Here is a 19,581-nt window from a genome sequence, read left to right as displayed (position 1 = left end):
CCACACGTTCTGTTCCAGGGCAGGGAGCGACCCCCTCTCTATTGGGGATGCCTTCCAGTTTACGTGGACGCAGGGCTTACACTACATGTTTCCTCCGTTCCCCCTGATTCCCAGGGTCCTGTGCAAGATAGAGGAGGACGGGACGGACTGCATTCTAGTGGCCCCCTTCTGGCCACGGCAGGTTTGGTTCCCGAAGCTCCTGCGAATGTCCCAACGGACATATGTGAGTCTGCCCCCTCGGCAAGACCTTCTCCTAAACGGGAGCCTAGTCCACCACGATCCCAGGAAGCTGCACCTGACGGCTTGGCGGATCGTTCCTCCCCGGTAGGCTTTACTGACGAGGTACAGAGGGTCCTCCTGAATGCTCGTCGGCCATCCACTAGGCGCGCTTATGCGGCCAAGTGGCGTAGGTTTGAGCTTTGGGCACTTGCTAAAGGAGTGGTGCCTGACAGCAGTCCCTTGGGAGTTGTGTTCGAGTATTTGTGCCACTTGCGTGGCCTGGGCTTGAAGGTGTCCTCCCTCAAGGTCCACCTGGCAGCGATATCAGCTGCTCACACCCGAGTTGAGGGTGCTACGGTGTTTCTCACCCACAATCCCGCCAGTTCCTTAAGGGCATGTACAATCTTTACCCACCTGTGTCGGCGCCAGTGCCTCAGTGGTCACTGTCCTTGGTGCTCTCACGTCTCATGTTGCCTCCATTTGAACCTATGGCTACATGCCCCTTGGATATGCTATCCTACAAGGTAGCATTCTTAGTGGCCGTCACATCGGCCAGAAGGGTCAGTGAGCTGTCTGCACTGCGGTCTGACCCTCCCTTTCTTGTGTTTCATCCCAACAAAGTGGTCCTGTGTCCCTGCCTCGGGTTCCTGCCCAAGGTGGTGTCCGCCTTCCACCTCTCGCAGGATATCTCACTGCCTGCTTTCTTTCCTCAACCTTCCTCTAAGGGGGAAAAGGCCCTCCATTCCCTAGACTTGAAGAGGGCCCTAGCCTATTACCTGGATAGGACGAAGGAATTCCGCTCAAGTCCTCACCTGTTTGTATGTTTTGGGGCCAAGGACAGGGGTAACAGGGCTTCCTCACAGACCCTGTCTAGGTGGATTGTGACGGCCATTGGCAAGGCCTATTCCCTGGCAGGGGTGGCTTGCCCGCTTCAGGTCAGAGCCCACTCCACGCGGTCCCAAGCATCCTCTTCGGCACTCCTAAGGGGGGTGCCCCTGGTTAACATTTGTAAAGCAGCCACATGGTCCTCTGCAGACACCTTTGTCAGGCATTACGCTGTTGATGTCAATGCGGAGCAGGATGTATCTGTGGCCAAGGCTGTCTTACACTCCCTTTTTTCCTGAGGGAGTTTTGGAATGACTTTCTTGGCGTACCTGTTGGGTACCCTTGAGTGAAAGTGTGTATATATGTACCTGGGGGTGTGTATATATGTAAATATTGAGTATTTATGTGTCCTTACACGGTATTTTTACATAGATGTATATATGCATATCTATTTATTGTTGATCTTGTTTGCTTAATAAAATTGTGTTGGACTTCACCCCCGCCTTCCTTGTTGTGTGAAGCTTGGTACACTCCCATGTGTGGAGGCACAGAAGAACGAAGATGAAAACAGGGTTAACATACCTGTAACTTATGTTCATCGAGTTCTTCTGTGCTGACACACAACCCTCCCTCCTACCCCGCTGTGAACTCCAATGCACAATAATGTGATGGCTGTAACGGAAATTGGTGTTTTTAAGGTGTTATGGCTGAAGTGTGTTGGTCAAGCGGTGGCAAGGGAGAACTGAGGGAAGGGGCCGTTGGTCGCTGGAGGATCACGTGACCGTTTGGGCGGGAAAACGGTCGCTGAGGCGCGCGACAAACGGCCCCTTCGGAGCCATGGAAGCTCTAGAAAATTCTCCGGCGGCTGGCCTGCGCCTGCGCAGTCCCCATGTGTGTCAGCACAGAAGAACTCGATGAACATAAGTTACAGGTATGTTAACCCTGTTTTTCCGCTGGCCTGAAAAAAGAGGTGTATAAAATCTGAACCCTCCCTGTGAAGGCTGTCCACCATCCTGTTTTAAATGTGTATTAATGCATTGTTGTTATCCGTCATGAGAACACGCACTCCTGTGATGTACAGATGGTTCAAGTTCCAAAATCAACTGTCTGAAAAGGGCTATGGTAGTAAGAGGTATAGTGTTTCAGAACATGGAGGTTCTAGTTTATAGTATTATGGCTAAGAGCTGCAGCTTCACTAAATTCTTCCAGAAGCTGTCCCATCAGCAAAAAAGGTAATGCAAATAGTGTAGCGGTTAGTGTGTCATTCTAGGAACCGGTTCGAATTCCCACTCTGCCATGACAGCTTGCTGGGTGGCCTTGGCCAGTCACCCACTCAGCCTATCCTACCCCACAGGGTTGTTGTGAAGATAAAATAGCAGACAGCAAAACAATGTAAGATGTTTTGGGTCCCTACTGGGCGCAAGGGTGGGGTATAAATGCTGTAAGAAGATTTTTGCATTCCTAAGCAATTCTCAGGCTTAAAATTCTTATTTCTAAGAGGTATCTTACCCAAACCAGAAAACTCTAGGCACCAAACAAGGAAAATTCAACTCTCGCATAGAAAGCATGAGGCAGGCCTTACCTAAGCAAAGCCCAGAATCCTGATAGTATCCAGACCCGCAACTGGCCGTGCAGTGTCCATTCTGCAGGAACTTGCTCGTATCACGACAGGTGTCACAGCGATCGAAAGACTGTGAGCAGGTCAAACAGTCGGAATGGCACTGCCCTGGCATCGAGAACAGACAAAACTCCGTTTCAGTGTATGGGAGTATATATGGGCATCACACACATTTTCCTGCTCAGTGCTACCACATCTTGCAGCAGTAGCTTTCAAACGGCGCTCTTCTGGGGTCCCTTCGGGTTTACTCAAAAGTCAACTTCGGTTGCAATACCAATCTTCCTCTAAAATGCACAATCAGAGGAGAAGGTCACCCACTTCTGGGCCAGCAACGGGGCGGGGTGGAGCCCAATAAGGCAGCCAGTATCTCACAGCAAGACAGAAAGCCGTTGGTTAAAATCTCATCCCTGAACACTCTGGGTTGCCTTAGGAAAGCCATTATCTCTCAGTGTTCACCTCCATATGGGGATAATAATACTGATATACCACCTTAGATGGCTTCAGGGGTAATTTTGTAGAAAAAGAGCTGGAAGAACTCATTAGCATAACTCATTAGCATATGTCACGCCCCTTGACATCATCAGAAGTGTGTCATTAGCATAACTGATTTGCATATGCCACACCCCCTGACATCACCTATCCTAGCTGTTTTGGACCTAATCCTGGCCATTCAGGGCCAAAATTGGGCCCAAAATGGCAAAAAGGAACTGGAAATGGCCAAAAAGGGGCCCAAAATGGTCAGGATCGGGCCACTGCTGAGCAGGAGCCACCACCCATCAGAGGCCCGATCTGGGCTGTTTTGGACCTAATCCAGGCCGAAACGGGCCCAAAATGGCTTAGAGTCAGGTGGGCAGGGCCACCTGTTATGTGACCTCTTTAGGGAACTGCTGGAACTGCGTTCTTGCGTGTTCCCCCTCAAAATAAGCCCTGGATGGCCTACAGCGCAATCCTAGTAAGAGTTACTCCAGTCTAAGCCCATTGAAATCAATGGACTTAGGCTGGGGTAACTCTGTTTAGGATTGCACAGTTAGATGGAAAGCTTATACATGAGATGGAATCTCAGCGCTTAGGAACAGTGCTATATAAGTGTTACAATGCACCCAGAATTCTCTGAAATGCGAAAAAGCCTTTCCCACATACATGTGGAGGGGAGACAGTCAGATCAATGTGAAAATGGTTCCCTGAGGGAAAGAAGTCTGAACGCCAAAACAGCAACGGTGGAAACTACCTTCCAGCCAGGACCAGCCAGGGGCCTGGATGCAGATCCCGGTCACTTTCCTTCCTCATTTTGTCCACAAAGCTGCTTTGTTACAATGTGTGAGTTCAAAGCAGCTGTGCCCCAAGTTCATAGTCTCCCAGTCAGCATTTCTGATTGCTGCTGGAGAAGATGCACAAAAACTCAAAATGTGATGGTTGAACTCCACATGGAAAACACTTCAGAAGAACCACATGACCGTGAGACAGCCATTTAGGGGGCACCTTCACCACAACTGTGGCAGATGATCTGGCTCAAGGTGCCTTCCAGAAACAGTGTATAAAGAAGGGAGTGGGGCAAGCCTGAAAGCCAAAGCTGGACGAATACTTTAGGCTGTTCCTGCATTGGGATGGGGGTTGGACTAGATGGTCTGTAAAACCCCTTCCAGCTCTTTGATTCTATGATTTTTTGCATCTTTGGCCTCATCCAGTGGAAGGAAGTTGTTCCTGGAAAAGTTCCTCCAGCTTCAAGATTCCTCTCTGACAGAGTCTGTCTACATGAGACACCTCGGCACATGTTCGTCAAGTGTAGGGAGATGCAGTGTTAGCCGAAAAGCATAGTTTAAAAAGACAGAGCCTGCAGAGATTGCTCCTCAGAGGATATGTTAATTTCATCTTTGCCTCCCCGAAGGCTCTGTCAGTTTCACTTCTCCAGTCTAAAACCATGTGGGATTGCAACCAGAGGGCCGCAAGAAATGGAAATGGGTTGGAGCTGCCTTCCAGAGCCAGACTTGGACCTGGAGAGGTTATAATGGGCTAAAGTTTCCCTGCTGGCATTTCACAGCCGCTTCACACAGTTCCAGTGTATAGCAAAGCCTTTGCCCTGCCGCCAGCTCTGTCTTTTTAAACTACCCTTCCCAGCTACCATTGCATCTCCCAACATGTGTTCTTCATATGTCAGATGTCTCGTGAAAAGAGACTCATAGAAAAGCCACAGAACTCTTCATCCTCACCCTTATGTGGCTCTGCAGCAATGCCCACTTCCTGGCCCTTTTCTCTGTTCACAAGGAGGCCTTATCAGTATGTTACTAGCCATGAAGAGGCCTTTCCCAGGTTCAAGGAAGGCCACTTATGGAAGGAGCTGAACAGCTGTTTCTTCATGGCAGGGCTGTTGCTTTTGTCTTGCTCCCCTTTCCACTCAGTCCTTTGCCACCTTCTGGAACCTGCTCCTACATCTGAGGAGTTTTAACAAGGCGGGGAGGGGGTACCTCTTAACAGCTTTTCCCTTAGGTAACTCCACAGGCGAGCAAAAAGCATTCGCGTAAACATTTAGGAGGGCTTTCAGATTTTTGTTGAACATTCTAAATGTTACCCATCGGAGCCTTCAGGGATAAAATGGCTAAAGCAATCCGGAGAAACAAAGAACGGTTTAATCGTGCAAATACCTGGCTTGCACTGCGGGCAACATTCCCCAGGAACAGCCACCGGCACGCTGCCCGAGGGGCAAGTCGGACAAGATGCAGAAGAGCAGACCACCTCGGTGTCCTGGCACTGACATTCGCGGCACAGACCTTCCTTCCATTTTTCACCACTCTGAATAGAACAGCATTGAAGGCTGTGAGATTCTTTATCATCCCAACATTGCAGAAGTCTCTCCCAGCAGTTTAAATCTCTAAGAATCGATGATTCTGCTTCCCACTTGTAAGCTGGACTTCTTGCAAGTCCTTGCAACTAGCTTTGTCATGCCATCGGCCAGTATGAGTCACTGTTTTCGGCATGCCTCTTTGGGGGGAATGCCATTCTACCACGCTTCCGTGCAGCAGTATGGCAATAATCCCTGCCACCAGCACAAACTGATGGGCAGGGGTCATTTCGTAGAAAAAGAGCTGGAGGAACTCATTAGCATAACTCATTAGCATATGCCACACCCCTTGACATCACCAGAAATGGGTCATTAGCATAACTGATTTGCATATGCTACCCCTCCCCCTGACATCACCTATTCTAGCTGTTTTGGACCCAATCCTGGCCATTCAGGGCCGAAATTGGGCCCAAAATGGCAAAAAGGGGCTGAAAATGGCTGAAAAGGGGCACGAAATGGTCAGGATCAGGCCGCTGCTGAGTGGGAGAGTGATCCACCACCTGTCAGAGGCCTGATCCAGGCCATTTCGGCCCCAATCCAGGACAAAACAGGCCCAAAATGGCCGAGAGTCAGGTGGGCAGGGCCACCTGACATGTGACCTCTTTGGGGAACTGCCGGAAGTGCATTCCTGTGCGTTCCCCCTCGAAATGAGCCCTGCTGATGGGAAAGATCCAAGGCCCGGAGCACTGAGCAGTGCAGAGATACAACAGGCAACCTACTCTGGAAATGGATACAATGGGCTCATGGGAGAGTTTAATAATTTAATTAAACAACGTGCCGATGGCATATAAACATCCATCCAAAATTATATCAAGCAGCACATTGGGAGGCGCTGGTTGAAACCTGGTTTCTCAGGCACAAGGGGGCCAATTCGATTCGGGGCCACCGCACATAGGGGAAGGAGGACACAGCCTTCCTCCCGGCATCCTTTTCCTGATCTGAAAAAATGCCAGGGAGCCACTATTTGGCCCACAGGGAAGTTTACATGAAATCCAAAGGAACATCTGTAGCCCCAGTACACATACATTTCTCCAGCAGAGCAAATAGTGGATCTCTGGCCAGGAAAACGATGTGGGGAGGGAGGCTTACTCCCTTTATCCCTACAGAATATGACCCCTACCCAAATTGGGCCCTCCCGTGCACCAGGTAATGTCACGTTCATCAGGGAACCTTCCAGCGCACATCTGCCTGAAAGGATTCAGGAATGGAGCCAGGAACAACACATCATGTAGCCCTCTGTGACGGACAGGTCAAGTTCTACCCAAGGATAGATATGAAGAGAATTCCCAGGTTCCCAAAAGGAGACAATTGGGAGGCCTCCTTTGTAAATTTTTTTAATAGAAAAATGAGAAGCTTTATTCTGATAACAGGAGTACAAGAGTGAATTCTGTAATTACGCCTCCTTTGTACATTTTGAGATTATCCTGCCTGGATGACCACGTGTCACTTTTCAGAAGTCAGCTCTAATTCTGGCTGCTTCCTTCGCACCCTCCGTTAGCAGGTCTTAGGAAATATCTTCCTCTTCTTAAGACCCTGCCGAGACGCTGCCTGTTGATATAGACACTGAGCTAGATGGATGAATAGTCTGAGTTCAGAACAGAGCGGCTTTGCTTTACATCTCATCAGGGAATGGTAAAACTTGTTCGGCCCTTCCATAATTTCTGCATCTGTACGCTGCAAACACATGCACTCTTTTGCAGTTCCCCAGAATGAGGAACCTGGCCGACTATAATATATGCATATCAATTTGCATATATAAGTGTCTTCAGATTTAAAATACCCATGTCTTGATAGGAAAGCACCTGCCGCTCGCACTGTAACCAGCACCAACCCTGGCTTTGGAAAGAGGTTTGCCAGCCACGCCTGTGAATATTTTGATGTGGGCTTGGATGCTGGACTTCAGTCAACACTATTCTCTTCCCCTTTCCTGCAGTGATAACATTGTGAAGCCTCGTTTGGTTCTGCAGAAGTAGTCACTAAGGACATCATTGTCAGAATAAAGAAAGTCCTCCTGATTGTCATAAAATAGCAGATATTTAGCATATAGATTATTTTTGAATTTCTTTTCAGTAAAAGCAGCAATCAACAAGAAGCATCTCCAGAAATTTTCAAAGAAGTCTGGCTCTGCCTCGACCGAGGAATATAATTGCCATCGCATTTCCTTTCTGCAAAGCACCTGTTCTTGCTGTAGCACAGGAAGATGACGGTCCGATGCACAGACAATCAGTGGGGGGGAGGATCTTTCCTTCGGCCAGGGAGATGGGCTGGCATAGACGGCTCTTTCATCTGCCTGGCACCAGGCCTGCTGATCTTTCAGGGCTCTATCCACAGGGCTGTTTTGCTGTGTCTTAGCTTCCAAAGCAGAGCAATGGTTTTGGAAAATCCACATGATGTCATCCTTCAATCATCCACTTTCTGGGCTTCCCTTTGATCTGCAGGATTTACTGCACTGGTCAAGCCCCACCTGGAGTACTGTGTGCAGTTCTGGAGGCCTCACTTCAAAAAGGATGTGGACAAATTGGAAGGGGTACAGAGGAGAGCAACCAGGCGCCTGGAGGCCAAGCCGTACAAGGAAAGACTGAGGGACTTGGGATGTTCAGTTTGGAGAAGAAGAGATTGAGGGGAGACATGGGCCGATTCCAGACAGCCCTCTGCCTCCCGAAACGTTGCGCGTCGTCGCGCGAGAAAACACGATATTTCGCATTTTCCGCGCAACGACGCGCGACGACGCGCAACGTTTCAGGAGGCAGAGGGCCGTCTGGAATCGGCCATGATTACTCTCTTTAAGTATTTAAAAAGGGTGTCACTGAGATAAGGGAGCTGTTCCTGTTGGCAACAGAAGATAGGACTTAAAACAATGGGTTCAAACTACAGGAGGGAAGGCACTGGTTGGACATTAAGAAAAACTTCTTCGTGTGATGTACCCCATATGTACCCCAGTGAGCACTTAGCTCAGTAGGTAAAAATCTACTGGTGATTCCTGGCCCCAGGGAGGCTCAGCTGGCCTCGACCAGGACCAGGGCCTTTTCAGTCCAGGCCCTACCTGATGGAACTCTTTGTCAGAGGATACTTGGGTATGCCAAGACCTTATATCTTTTCTCATGGTTAAGGCTGGTCCTAGGTGTTCTAGAAATGCCTCCCAACCAGTCTCGTGTGTGTGTGTGTGTGTGTGTGTGTGTGTGTGTGTGTGTGTGTGTGTGTGTGTGTGTGTGTGTGTGTTATAACATCTGCCCCCACACACGTGAAGTCACAGTGATGACATCAGTTCATACCCCCTCCCCCCTTGCTTATATTATGGCTGGGAAGAGTGGAGGGAGCTGCCATCTTGGGATTTTAAATGTATTTATTGCTGATTCTGGTTTTTAATGTATTTAAATGATTTATTTTTGTACTATTACATTGTTGTAACCCACTCTGAGCCCACTTGCAGGGAGGATGACCTAGAAATTGAATTGTTGTTGTTGTTGTTGTTGTTGTTGTTGTTGATGATGAGGATGAGGATGAGGATGAGGATGAGGATGAGGATGAGGATGAGGATGAGGATGAGGATGAGGATGATGATTCAGCAGGGCCTGCCTGTGATCTTTAGGAAACAGGCTTGCAAAATAGTTCAGTGTAGTTTATTCACCATTTTCCTTTCATTTGGGGATTGAAAATAATAACTTAAATGATGCAGCAATTGACATTTCAGCATGTTTTCCCTCCTAAAATGCAGCACCGGTGTATGCTTTAAATAACATTCCTTGATCATACCTTCATAAAATTCATCAAGTCCTATTCTTTAGGGAAATATACTTTTCCAAACCATCACACTCACCCTGATGGGTGGACGTGCTCCGAATTATCAGGCTACTTACATCTTTGGTATGTTCTTTGTAAACACAGGGGCCACCTTTTGAAATACATTCAGGACAGCACTTGCCTTCTAAATGAATTAATTCTTCACCCTGTGGAGAAAGGCAGCAACAGCAAGATATGGGGCATTAGCATTTCCAAATGATACCGGCAGAAGACAGTGGGAGTCTGGCCATTTTTGCTGGAACGCATTCTTCACGATCCTATTTCGCCGTTATCTTTCCCACAGCCCATTCCATCACTTTTCATTCTTTTCCAAAAGATACTTGTTTAAATAGCATTGTGACTGCAGAACAATCCCCACAAATTATCCTTGAAATCTTATGCAGCTGGCGTGGGCTCAGCTCCCGGGGTCTGTGGATCTAGTTTCAGGGGGTGAATTCAGTCTGATCTGCATATTTGACACTTCAACGTACATCACAATGGTATCATGCTGTCCTTCCAAAGTCAGGATGGTATATGTGTTTTTGGTTTTGTACATTATTTATACTTCACCTTTTTCCCAGCAGGGACACAAAGTGGCTTACATAATTCTCTTGTCATCCATTTTATCCCCACAACAACCTTGTGATATAGGTTAAGCTGAGAGTAAGAGCCAAGCCACAAGTGACGCCTGACACAGGTTGGACACTTGTCAGCTTCCCTCAAGTTTTGATGGGAAATGTAGGCATCCTGGCCTTGCAGCTGTAATGGAGAGCCAAGCTGTAAAACCAAGACGCCTACATTTCCCATCAAAACTTGAGGTAAGCTGACAAGTGTCCAACCTGTGTCAGGCATCACTTGTGGCTTGGCTCTATGTGACTGGCCTAAAGTCACCCAGCAAGCCTACATGCCAGAGTGGGGATTTGAACCTGGTTCTCCCAGATTTTAGTCAGACACTCTAACTACTACTCTCTGAGGCTGAACTGGCTCTCTCGGGGGAGGGTATCCATTTTTTCTCCTCACAACTACCCTTCTGAGGTAAGCAGGATTTGAGTCCAGTGGAACCTTAGAGCTAAGCTACAAGAGGGTTTGTTAATTTCTTCTTTGCCTCTAAAAAGGGGAAGTAAAACTGACAGAGCCTTCTGAAGGCAAAGAGGAAATTAACAAACCCTCTGAGCAGAGATCTCCCAGGCTCCGTAGAGAGAGGAGATTGACAAAGCCTTCCGATCGCTTTTAAAACTCAGCTTCCCGGCTAACACTGAGACTCCCTTCACATGCTCCTCCTCGTTTAATTCGTCTCTTGTAGCTTGGCTCTTAGAGACCAACAAAATCTTCAGGGTGTACCCCTTCAAGAGTCAAAGCTCCCTTCTTCATACCCCTGTGAGGTAATTTAGGCTCAAAGACGTGCAAAGGTCACCAGGTGAGTTTCACAGTCAATGGAAGATTCGAATTTGGATCTCCCCAACAGGGCCCAAATATAGGGGAAATGAGTACACCTCACTTCAGCCTTGGGGACTAGAGAGGCCCAGCCCATAATGGAAATCCATTACCATGATATGGTTTTATTTATATCATTTCAGAAAGAAAACAAGATATTTTAAATTCATGATTCATGAGATTATATGTATGGGATGGTATTTGGGGTGTGTAGTAGTTCATGCTGTCTGGCCACCAACTGGGTCTTGCCTCTCCTCTTCCCTCCTCGCCATTCCTTATCCCTCTCTGTGTTCTAGGAGTTTGCCACAGAGTTCTCTCCAGCTCTTGGCTACTGGAACTTTCCTACCCTCTGCAGCAGCCGCTACAGGCCTTACTCAACTCCCCCCCCCCTTCAGCCTCATGAGACCACTTCAGCTCACTTGACCCCCATTGGCTTGGCAAGTGGCCTGGTGCTTCAGATGTGGTAGCCAATAAGCCAACACTTCCAAGGAACGTGCTGGTCATCGGGGCAATAGTTAGCATCTTCGGAGGAGAATCACTTTGGTGTAGTGGTTAAAAGTGGCGGGACTCTGATCTGGAGAACCAGATTTGATTTTCCACTCCTCCGCTTGAAGCCAGCTGGATAACCTCGGGTCAGTCACAGCTCTCTCAGCCCCACTCACCTCACAGGGCGATTGTTGTGGGAATAATAATAACATACTTTGTAAATATCTATGAGTTGGTATAAAGTTGTCCTGAAGGGCAGCATATAAATTGAATGTTGTTGTCGATGTTGTTAAATTGCATTTATACATAATGACTAATCAGGGCCTGTGAGCACAAACCTCAGATCTCCTCAGGCTCACAAGCTCCCTTTGTGACTCGAAATCACAAACCGTGGTTTGTTGTCTTGACTAGGGGTGTGCAAGCCAAAAATTTTCGGCTATAGCCGAAAGTAGAAAGCCGAAAGAAAATTCTCTATCGTTAAAGCTGAAAGCCGAAACAAGAATCTCTTTCGGGATTCGGGATTCGGGATTCTTTCGGCATTCTTTCGGCATTCTTTCGGCTTTTTTCTATGGGAAAATGCCTCCGTCTTCCAGGACGCCTGGAGGAGGCATTTTCCCACCGAATAAGCCCAAAATTGGTGGGGACCTTCCTCTAACCCTTCTCTAACAACCACCCAAGTTTCAGACAGATTGGACTTTGGGGGGCCATGTTATGGCCCCCCAAAGCAGGTCCCCCCATCCTCCCATAAAGGAGCATCTTCTTCATTATTTCCTATGGGGAAAAAATGAAGAAGCAGGCTTCCTTTGCCAGGGGTGGCATTTTGCATGCAAAATGCCCCCTTACCCTCAGGGGCCCTTCTCCCACCCCTCCTCCCACCCCCCACCAAGGCTCAGCCTGCTCCCACTTGGGGGGGCCATTTCATGGCCTCCCCAAGTAGGTGCTCTAATCTCTACCACTGACAGCTGGGGGAGGCTTGTGTTGCCAGGGGTGGCATTTTGCATGCAAAATGCCCGCCAACCCTCTGGGGCCCTTCTCCCACCCCTCCTCCCACCCCCCACCAAGGCTCAGCCTGCTCCCACTTGGGGGGGCCATTTCATGGCCTCCCCAAGTAGGTGCTCTAATCTCTACCACTGACAGCTGGGGGAGGCTTGTGTTGCCAGGGGTGGCATTTTGCATGCAAAATGCCCCCCAGCCCTCTGGGGCCCTTCTCCCACCCTTCCTCCCACCCCACACCAAGGCTCAGTCTGCTCCCACTTGGGGGGGCCATTTCATGGCCTCCCCAAGTAGGTCCTCTCAGCCCCTAAAGTCCACCCCTTACAGCCCCACACAAACCCAATTCCCCCCCAGCTGCCGCACACAGACCCAAATCCCCACATTAGCCCCTCACAGACCCAAATCCACCCCCACCTGCCCCACACCCATAACCCCAGGAACAGGCTGGCAAAGGCCAGCCCTCTCCCTTTGTTCCCTATGCTGGGAACTTCTAAACTCTCTTTCCCTGGGCAATTCTGCACAGCCCAGGGGTGCCACAATGGTGGGCACACTTCTGAGTGCCAGCTGGTCCCTGTGAAAGAACACCTGAACCACAGACACCCTCCCTCAAATTCCCCCACCACCTACAGAGATAGCTGGCCAGCCAGCCCCATTGTTCCCTATGATGGGAACCAACTGCACAACAAAGAATAAAACAAGAACAACACAAAATAAAGTTTTTAAAAAATTATTTTCTCCCTTCCAAAGTACAAGTAGGCAAAGCATTATGACACATTACACCAGCAGTCCCCCACACAGAAAAATAACACAACTCACTTAACATCAGAGAATCACAAAGCACGATTCCTGTCAAAAACACTTTATTTCTTGAACAGCTTTAGGTTACACAGCAGGGGGGAACACCAAAGGGCTTGGCAGCAGTATCTTACACAAAAATAACACAACTCACTTAACATCAGAGAATCACAAAAGCACAATTCCTGTCAAAAACACTTTATTTCTTGAACAGCTTTAGGCTACACAGCAGGGGGGGGGACACCAAAGGGCATGGAAGCAGTATCTTACACAAAAATAACACAACTCACTTCACATTAAAGAATCACCCCAAAAAATTGCTGTCAAAAGCACTTTATTTCTGTAACTGCTTTAGGTTACACAGTAGGAAGGCACCACAGAGCAGGAAAGCAGTGTACTACACAAAAATAACACAACTCACTTCACATCAGAGAATCACACAAACACAATTGCTGTCAAAAACGGTGAAGTGGGTTGTATTATTTTTTGTAGTACATTGCTATTATGCCCTTTTGTGCCCTCCTACTGTGTAACCTAAAGCTGTTCAAGAAATAAAGTGTTTTTGCCAGGAATTGTGTTTTTGTGATTCTCTGATGTTAAGTGAGTTGTGTTATTTTTGTGTAAGATACTGCTTCCATGCCCTTTGGTGTTCCCCCCCTGCTGTGTAGCCTAAAGCTGTTCAAGAAATAAAGTGTTTTTGACAGGAATTGTGCTTTTGTGATTCTCTGATGTTAAGTGAGTTGTGTTATTTTTGTGTAAGATACTGCTGCCATGCCCTTTGGTGTTCCCCCCCTGCTGTGTAGCCTAAAGCTGTTCAAGAAATAAAGTGTTTTTGACAGGAATCGTGCTTTGTGATTCTCTGATGTTAAGTGAGTTGTGTTATTTTTCTGTGTGGGGGACTGCTGGTGTTATGTGTCATAATGCTTTGCCTACTTGTACTTTGGAAGGGAGAAAATAATTTTTAAAAAACTTTATTTTGTGTTGTTCTTGTTTTATTCTTTGTTGTGCAGTTGGTTCCCATCATAGGGAACAATGGGGCTGGCTGGCCAGCCATCTCTGTAGGTGGTGGGGGAATTTGAGGGAGGGTGTCTGTGGTTCAGGTGCTCTTTCACAGGGACCAGCTGGCACTCAGAAGTGTGCCCACCATTGTGGCACCCCTGGGCTGTGCAGAATTGCCCAGGGAAAGAGAGTTTAGAAGTTCCCAGCATAGGGAACAAAGGGAGAGGGCTGGCCTTTGCCAGCCTGTTCCTGGGGTTATGGGTGTGGGGCAGGTGGGGGTGGATTTGGGTCTGTGAGGGGCTAATGTGGGGATTTGGGTCTGTGTGTGGCAGCTGGGGGGAATTGGGTTTGTGTGGAGCTGTAAGGGGTGGAATTTAGGGGCTGAGAGGACCTACTTGGGGAGGCCATGAAATGGCCCCCCCAAGTGGGAGCAGGCTGAGCCTTGGTGGGGGGTGGGAGGAGGGGTGGGAGAAGGGCCCCAGAGGGTTGGGGGGCATTTTGCATGCAAAATGCCACCCCTGGCAACACAAGCCTCCCCCAGCTGTCAGTGGTAGAGATTAGAGCACCTACTTGGGGAGGCCATGAAATGGCCCCCCCAAGTGGGAGCAGGCTGAGCCTTGGTGGGGGGTGGGAGGAGGGGTGGGAGAAGGGCCCCTGAGGGTAAGGGGGCATTTTGCATGCAAAATGCCACCCCTGGCAAAGGAAGCCTGCTTCTTCATTTTTTCCCCATAGGAAATAATGAAGAAGATGCTCCTTTATGGGAGGATGGGGGGACCTGCTTTGGGGGGCCATAACATGGCCCCCCAAAGTCCAATCTGTCTGAAACTTGGGTGGTTGTTAGAGAAGGGTTAGAGGAAGGTCCCCACCAATTTTGGGCTTATTCGGTGGGAAGATGCCTCCCCCAGACGTCCGGGAAGACGGAGGCATTTTCCCATTGAAAAGCCGAATGAAAGACGAAAGAATCCCGAAACGTTTCGGCTTTTTTCTTTCGGCTACCCGAAACGTTTCGGGATTCCCCGAAACGTTTCGGCATTCCCTGAAAGAAGCCGAAACACTTTTGTTTCGGCATTCTTTCGGCATTCTGAATGCCGAAACGCACATCCCTAGTCTTGACCACAAACCAGGATTCTGAACTTGGAATAAACCACAGGTTTGGAATCCTGGCCTCATTTGTAAGCATTCTAAACCTCACAATTTAATCCTAGTTTCAAATCCTGTCTTGTACAAATCATAATTTGTGTTTTGAAGTGAATGACAAGCCGTGGCTTACTTTGAAGATGGAAATCTTCTATTTCTGACCATGCAAGTCAGGGGAGAAAGAGAAGGAGAGTTTGTGAAGCTATGGATTTCCAAGGCTCATAATGATTTAAGATGGGTTGTTGAATCTCAACGAAAAGGTTCATACCCAAACTACCGAATGAACTCGGTGGCCTGCACTGAAGGGAACATTTCATCAGCATTTTATGGGAGAGGAGTCTGGTCAATGTTGACCACTTCTGGAAAGCGCACTTCTAGCAAGCATATGCTAACTATTTAAACATCTATTACAAAATTCTGAGGTATGGAAAGAACCTTTGTCACGGTACATATTGTTAACATTCCCGTTCCTGCTGTTACCTACCCTAGCACGCACAAGTACACACTTCATTTGAAAAGCAAGGACAAATATGTGTGGGGCCAGTTCTCCTTGCCAAAAAATCTGTTCATGTCTGCCAAGATTCAGAATTGGGGAGGCATCATTTAAGATAACTAGAATAGATCACTTTTCACTGCCTGGCCTATTATGTGATAGCGGCGGTGGGGAGACTGTTGAAAAGAAAGCCACTTCAATTGTGTATACAGTATTTTACACCTCGTGCCATTCCTGAGGTAACATAATGTCCTGAAGGGAGAAAACAAAACTCTTGTTCTGTAGTTTGAAAACCATCTGTCAGTAAATTCTGTAGTTTTATTCAGGATATGTTAAACCAGGCTGTCCGTTTATTATTTTTGTTTGTTTGCTTTCTCCTCAGGCCAAATCACAGAAGGGCTACACTGTGTGTTATCAGCATCTCACAACCACCGATACATCTTCTGCCATGGCTACTCATTTATATTAAGCATAGCCTTCCAAGCATTAACAGCCCTGCTACACATGGGAAAAGATTTTTCATGCCCACAGTGACCCAATCCCTTTAAAAATATCCTAGAATGTTTAGAATGCTACTTTCTTGGTTCAGCAGAGGTGCCCTGGGAGTTAGCAGCTCAGAAGGCTGTGGGATTTCTCCTGCAGTTCAATGCTTTACATCAAACAGTACCCTTTCCCCAAGCAAGAAAAAAAAAATCCACTTTTGCCGGAGAACTTCCAGATATCTCTTGAGGCTTGAAACTCACGGCTTGTCATCACATTAAGCCAAACAGTTTTGCTGGAAGGGTGTTGAATCGTTTGCTCCATTCCTGGTTTCCCTATTTGTGCTTGATAATCTGATGCTAGCCTACCTTTCTGGGATTCATGACTACGCCTCTGGCCTCGTTACAGTTTAAACAGAGTTATGTGACCAGAAAAGTTAATTCTTCCCCAATGAAGGACGAAACCTATTGAGACACGGTTTCAATTTAGCTCTAGCTCACTCATGCGAGTGTCCTAAATACCGAGCTAGAGAGTAGATCTGGAAGCTTTTACAGGTAGGGAAATACACCTGCTTTTGTGCCAACCTTAAATATTTCAGTGAAATAGCACGACCATCACATCTTGAGCAGATGAGCTGGAATGCATTGCCTTATAATAAGCAACGGTATACACACATGTACACATTCTGTTCTAAATATACAAGATAAAATTGGCACCAGGGTAACCAAAACTCTGTATCAAGAGAGGTGAATTCTGCTGCCTGCATGAATTATGCAAAATATCTCCTGTTGTCCATAATTTATTCGATAGTTTCTTTTCACCATTTTGTATAATTTATTCTATTGTGGCTAATCAGGGAAAGGCAGAGGGGGAGGGAGAGGCACAGAGCTGTGCCTTGCAATGAAACCGCATCCCTGGCCAATCAGCAACTCTTCTGGCTTCTGAGATCTTACAACTTCCATGCATATCTTTGCAGCCATAAGGACAACAAATTTGCTTTTTTAAAAAAATGAAATTTGTCATTCTCAAGATGCTAAGAGTTATGCAACCCATCACACACCGGAGGATTTTGTTGTTTTGGTGATTGCATGAAAACACGCACCCAACCTTGGGCCATGCCCAAGGAGGACAGATATTATCAAAACTGGTAAGGGTGGGATGAAAAGTTCATTTATCCGCAGTACTTAGGCATCTGTGCATTCTCTTTCATCCTTTTCCACAGGCAACCTCAAGGGTTAAGGTGTGTTTTATTTATATGTTTACAGTATTTTCCAACTGCTTTAGAATGTATGCAAGAAAACAGATAAAATAGTAGAGCAAAAAAAAGTATTTCAAACAACCAATAAAACAAAAACAAATGTTGGCCACTCTGATATTTCATTGGAATACCTAAGATTTGGTGTATAGACACTAGAAGGGAGCTAGAGGTGTGTGGCCCACATGGGGAGGAGCAGCCCCCAAATCTCCGCAATTTTGCAGCTGCTTCGCACTATGATTTATATCATGGGTCCCCAACATGTTGGGCACCGTGATGCCTGCTGACACCTTTCCTAGTACCCAAGTGTTTTCAGAAAGTGAGTAGAACTACGTAGGGCTTTTGCCTAGCAGGGCTTCTGATTGGTCACTGAAGATTTTCCAAAAATGTTTCAGCAGTAGCTGCCATCATTGTGTTTGCTTTATTCTCTCTCTCATTCCTCTATCCCAGAGTATTTTTTAAAAAATTACTCTTCTTCTCCCCTACACTTGGGCTTCCTGTATTTGTGTGTGTATGGCTCTGCTTCTCACAGCAGCCATTTTGTGTTTGGCTCCACCTCCCATGGTAGCCATTTTGTGGCCATGTGTCTCAGGATTCCAAAGGTGCCCACAGGCTCAGAAAGATTAAGAACCCATACAAACCATACCAGCAAATTATTAAATGTTGTAGAGTGACAGGCCTTGTTCCCAGGCTAAGCCAATGTCTCTAAGCCATTGGTCTCTGCACTGTCCTCTCCATACCAAAACTAACTCCGTCCTGAAAGTTAGTGAGAGCAGGACACAAAGTCCCTGACCTTCCCTTAAAGCCCCAATTGCCTCACCAGCCTAGATCAGGCACAGAATTAGAATATTGCAGTGTATATTAGGAAGCCAGCAGCACACCACCGGCAAAAGAAGGGTATGAAAAGTTAAAGACAGAAAGTTCCCACCCCAATGCTCATCCAAGCAGCAGAATGCATAGCTGACACATTCCCCTTTGAGAGGTGGCAGAAGTGATAGGCCCAAGTGGCACAGCACAGTGGCTGGGACGGAGTCATTTTTGAATGCTTATTTTGATTGCGCTGGTCTTTGGACGTACTGCAACATCTGCTGGCATGGTGTAGTGTTTAGAGTGTCAAACTAGGGCTGTCCGGGAGGTTTAAATCCCCACAGAAACGTGTTAAGTGCCCTTGGGCCTAATTTACCTCATAGGGTTGTTGTTGTGAGGAGAAAATGAAACCAGAATGGTATTGGAAGCCACTTTGGGAACCCATTGGTAAGAAAAGCAGGATATAAGTATATTAAATAAAAATTTGCTGCCTTCAGGGCATTGCAGCACTGGTGAATAAATGCTGCTTGTGTTCGTAAATACTAGTCCACTGCATCAAGTAAAATGGGGTGCAAATTGGTTATCCAAAGGCAGCCAATCACTGACTATCAAGAAACAAAGAAAATGCAGGGACCACGACAACCAAATCCAGCTTTTATGTTCCAAATTGTAGAACTGAAATATACAATGCACTGGAGCTTAATATATATAAATATTGAGTCAAAAAATACCACCAAACCTCCCGGCGGGAGATGGCAACGGGCTCACTGACTATCGCCTTGGGCAAAAAAAGTTACTATCTGTCTTCTCTCTCCATTGGCCAGATTACACACCAGCCACCTCGCTCTGAACTTGGTATTATAGAAATACAGCCTTCCTTCTTCGAAAGATCCATGGAAGAATATGAGACAAGCATCATTTTACTTGTTTGCCCCACCCACAAACAGAAGGTCCGATCCTCACATTAAGGCTGATTTAGGTTGTTTGCCTAATGTGCTGAACAAACACACCTGAAAATGTAAAGTATCAACAAAAGGGGGACAAATCAGTGTTTGCAAACACGTGCATCCTACACATCAACTCGAGAAGGAACAAGGATTGGCTACGTACTCCTGTTGAATATCCTTTCAGCAGCAAAGCTATGTCAGGTGTGAAAAGAACTTTGATACTGATAGTCTTCAAAATACAGTCACTTTCTTACCGGGGCACATTCCACTTTGGCACACTCTCCGTTCCAGCAAGCAACTTGCCCTCTGTCACACACACAGAACTCGCAATGAGGGCCGCTCCACATCTCATTGTGGTATCTGACTGAGCCTTCATGTACGCATCTCCCTTGGGAAGGAACACACTCCTCACAGCATTTCTCCGGACGTCTCACTTTACTCTCCCCCTAGAAACCATGGAACAAGCAGCTGAGAGAA

At 47.2% G+C, this 19,581-nt stretch overlaps 1 protein-coding gene across 1 annotated transcript in view; it reads right to left on the bottom strand.

The window, feature by feature from the left end:
• The window catches only part of FRAS1 (Fraser extracellular matrix complex subunit 1), a 217,964-nt gene that overhangs the window by 187,067 nt on the left and 11,316 nt on the right, over positions 1-19,581 (bottom strand). Inside the window, exons 4-7 of the mRNA XM_054990228.1 lie at positions 19,359-19,550; positions 9,356-9,445; positions 5,302-5,449; positions 2,627-2,770 (exon numbers count right to left, since the gene is read on the bottom strand). Coding sequence (XP_054846203.1) covers positions 2,627-2,770; positions 5,302-5,449; positions 9,356-9,445; positions 19,359-19,550 — 574 coding nt within the window. The remainder of the gene's footprint in view (positions 1-2,626; positions 2,771-5,301; positions 5,450-9,355; positions 9,446-19,358; positions 19,551-19,581) is intronic.

This window comes from Eublepharis macularius, chromosome 10, assembly GCF_028583425.1.
Source record: "Eublepharis macularius isolate TG4126 chromosome 10, MPM_Emac_v1.0, whole genome shotgun sequence".
In the NCBI taxonomy this organism is placed as follows: Eukaryota; Metazoa; Chordata; class Lepidosauria; order Squamata; family Eublepharidae; genus Eublepharis; species Eublepharis macularius.
The sequence above is the reverse complement of the archived record's forward strand: the minus strand, read 5'-3'. Positions and strand labels throughout refer to the sequence as shown.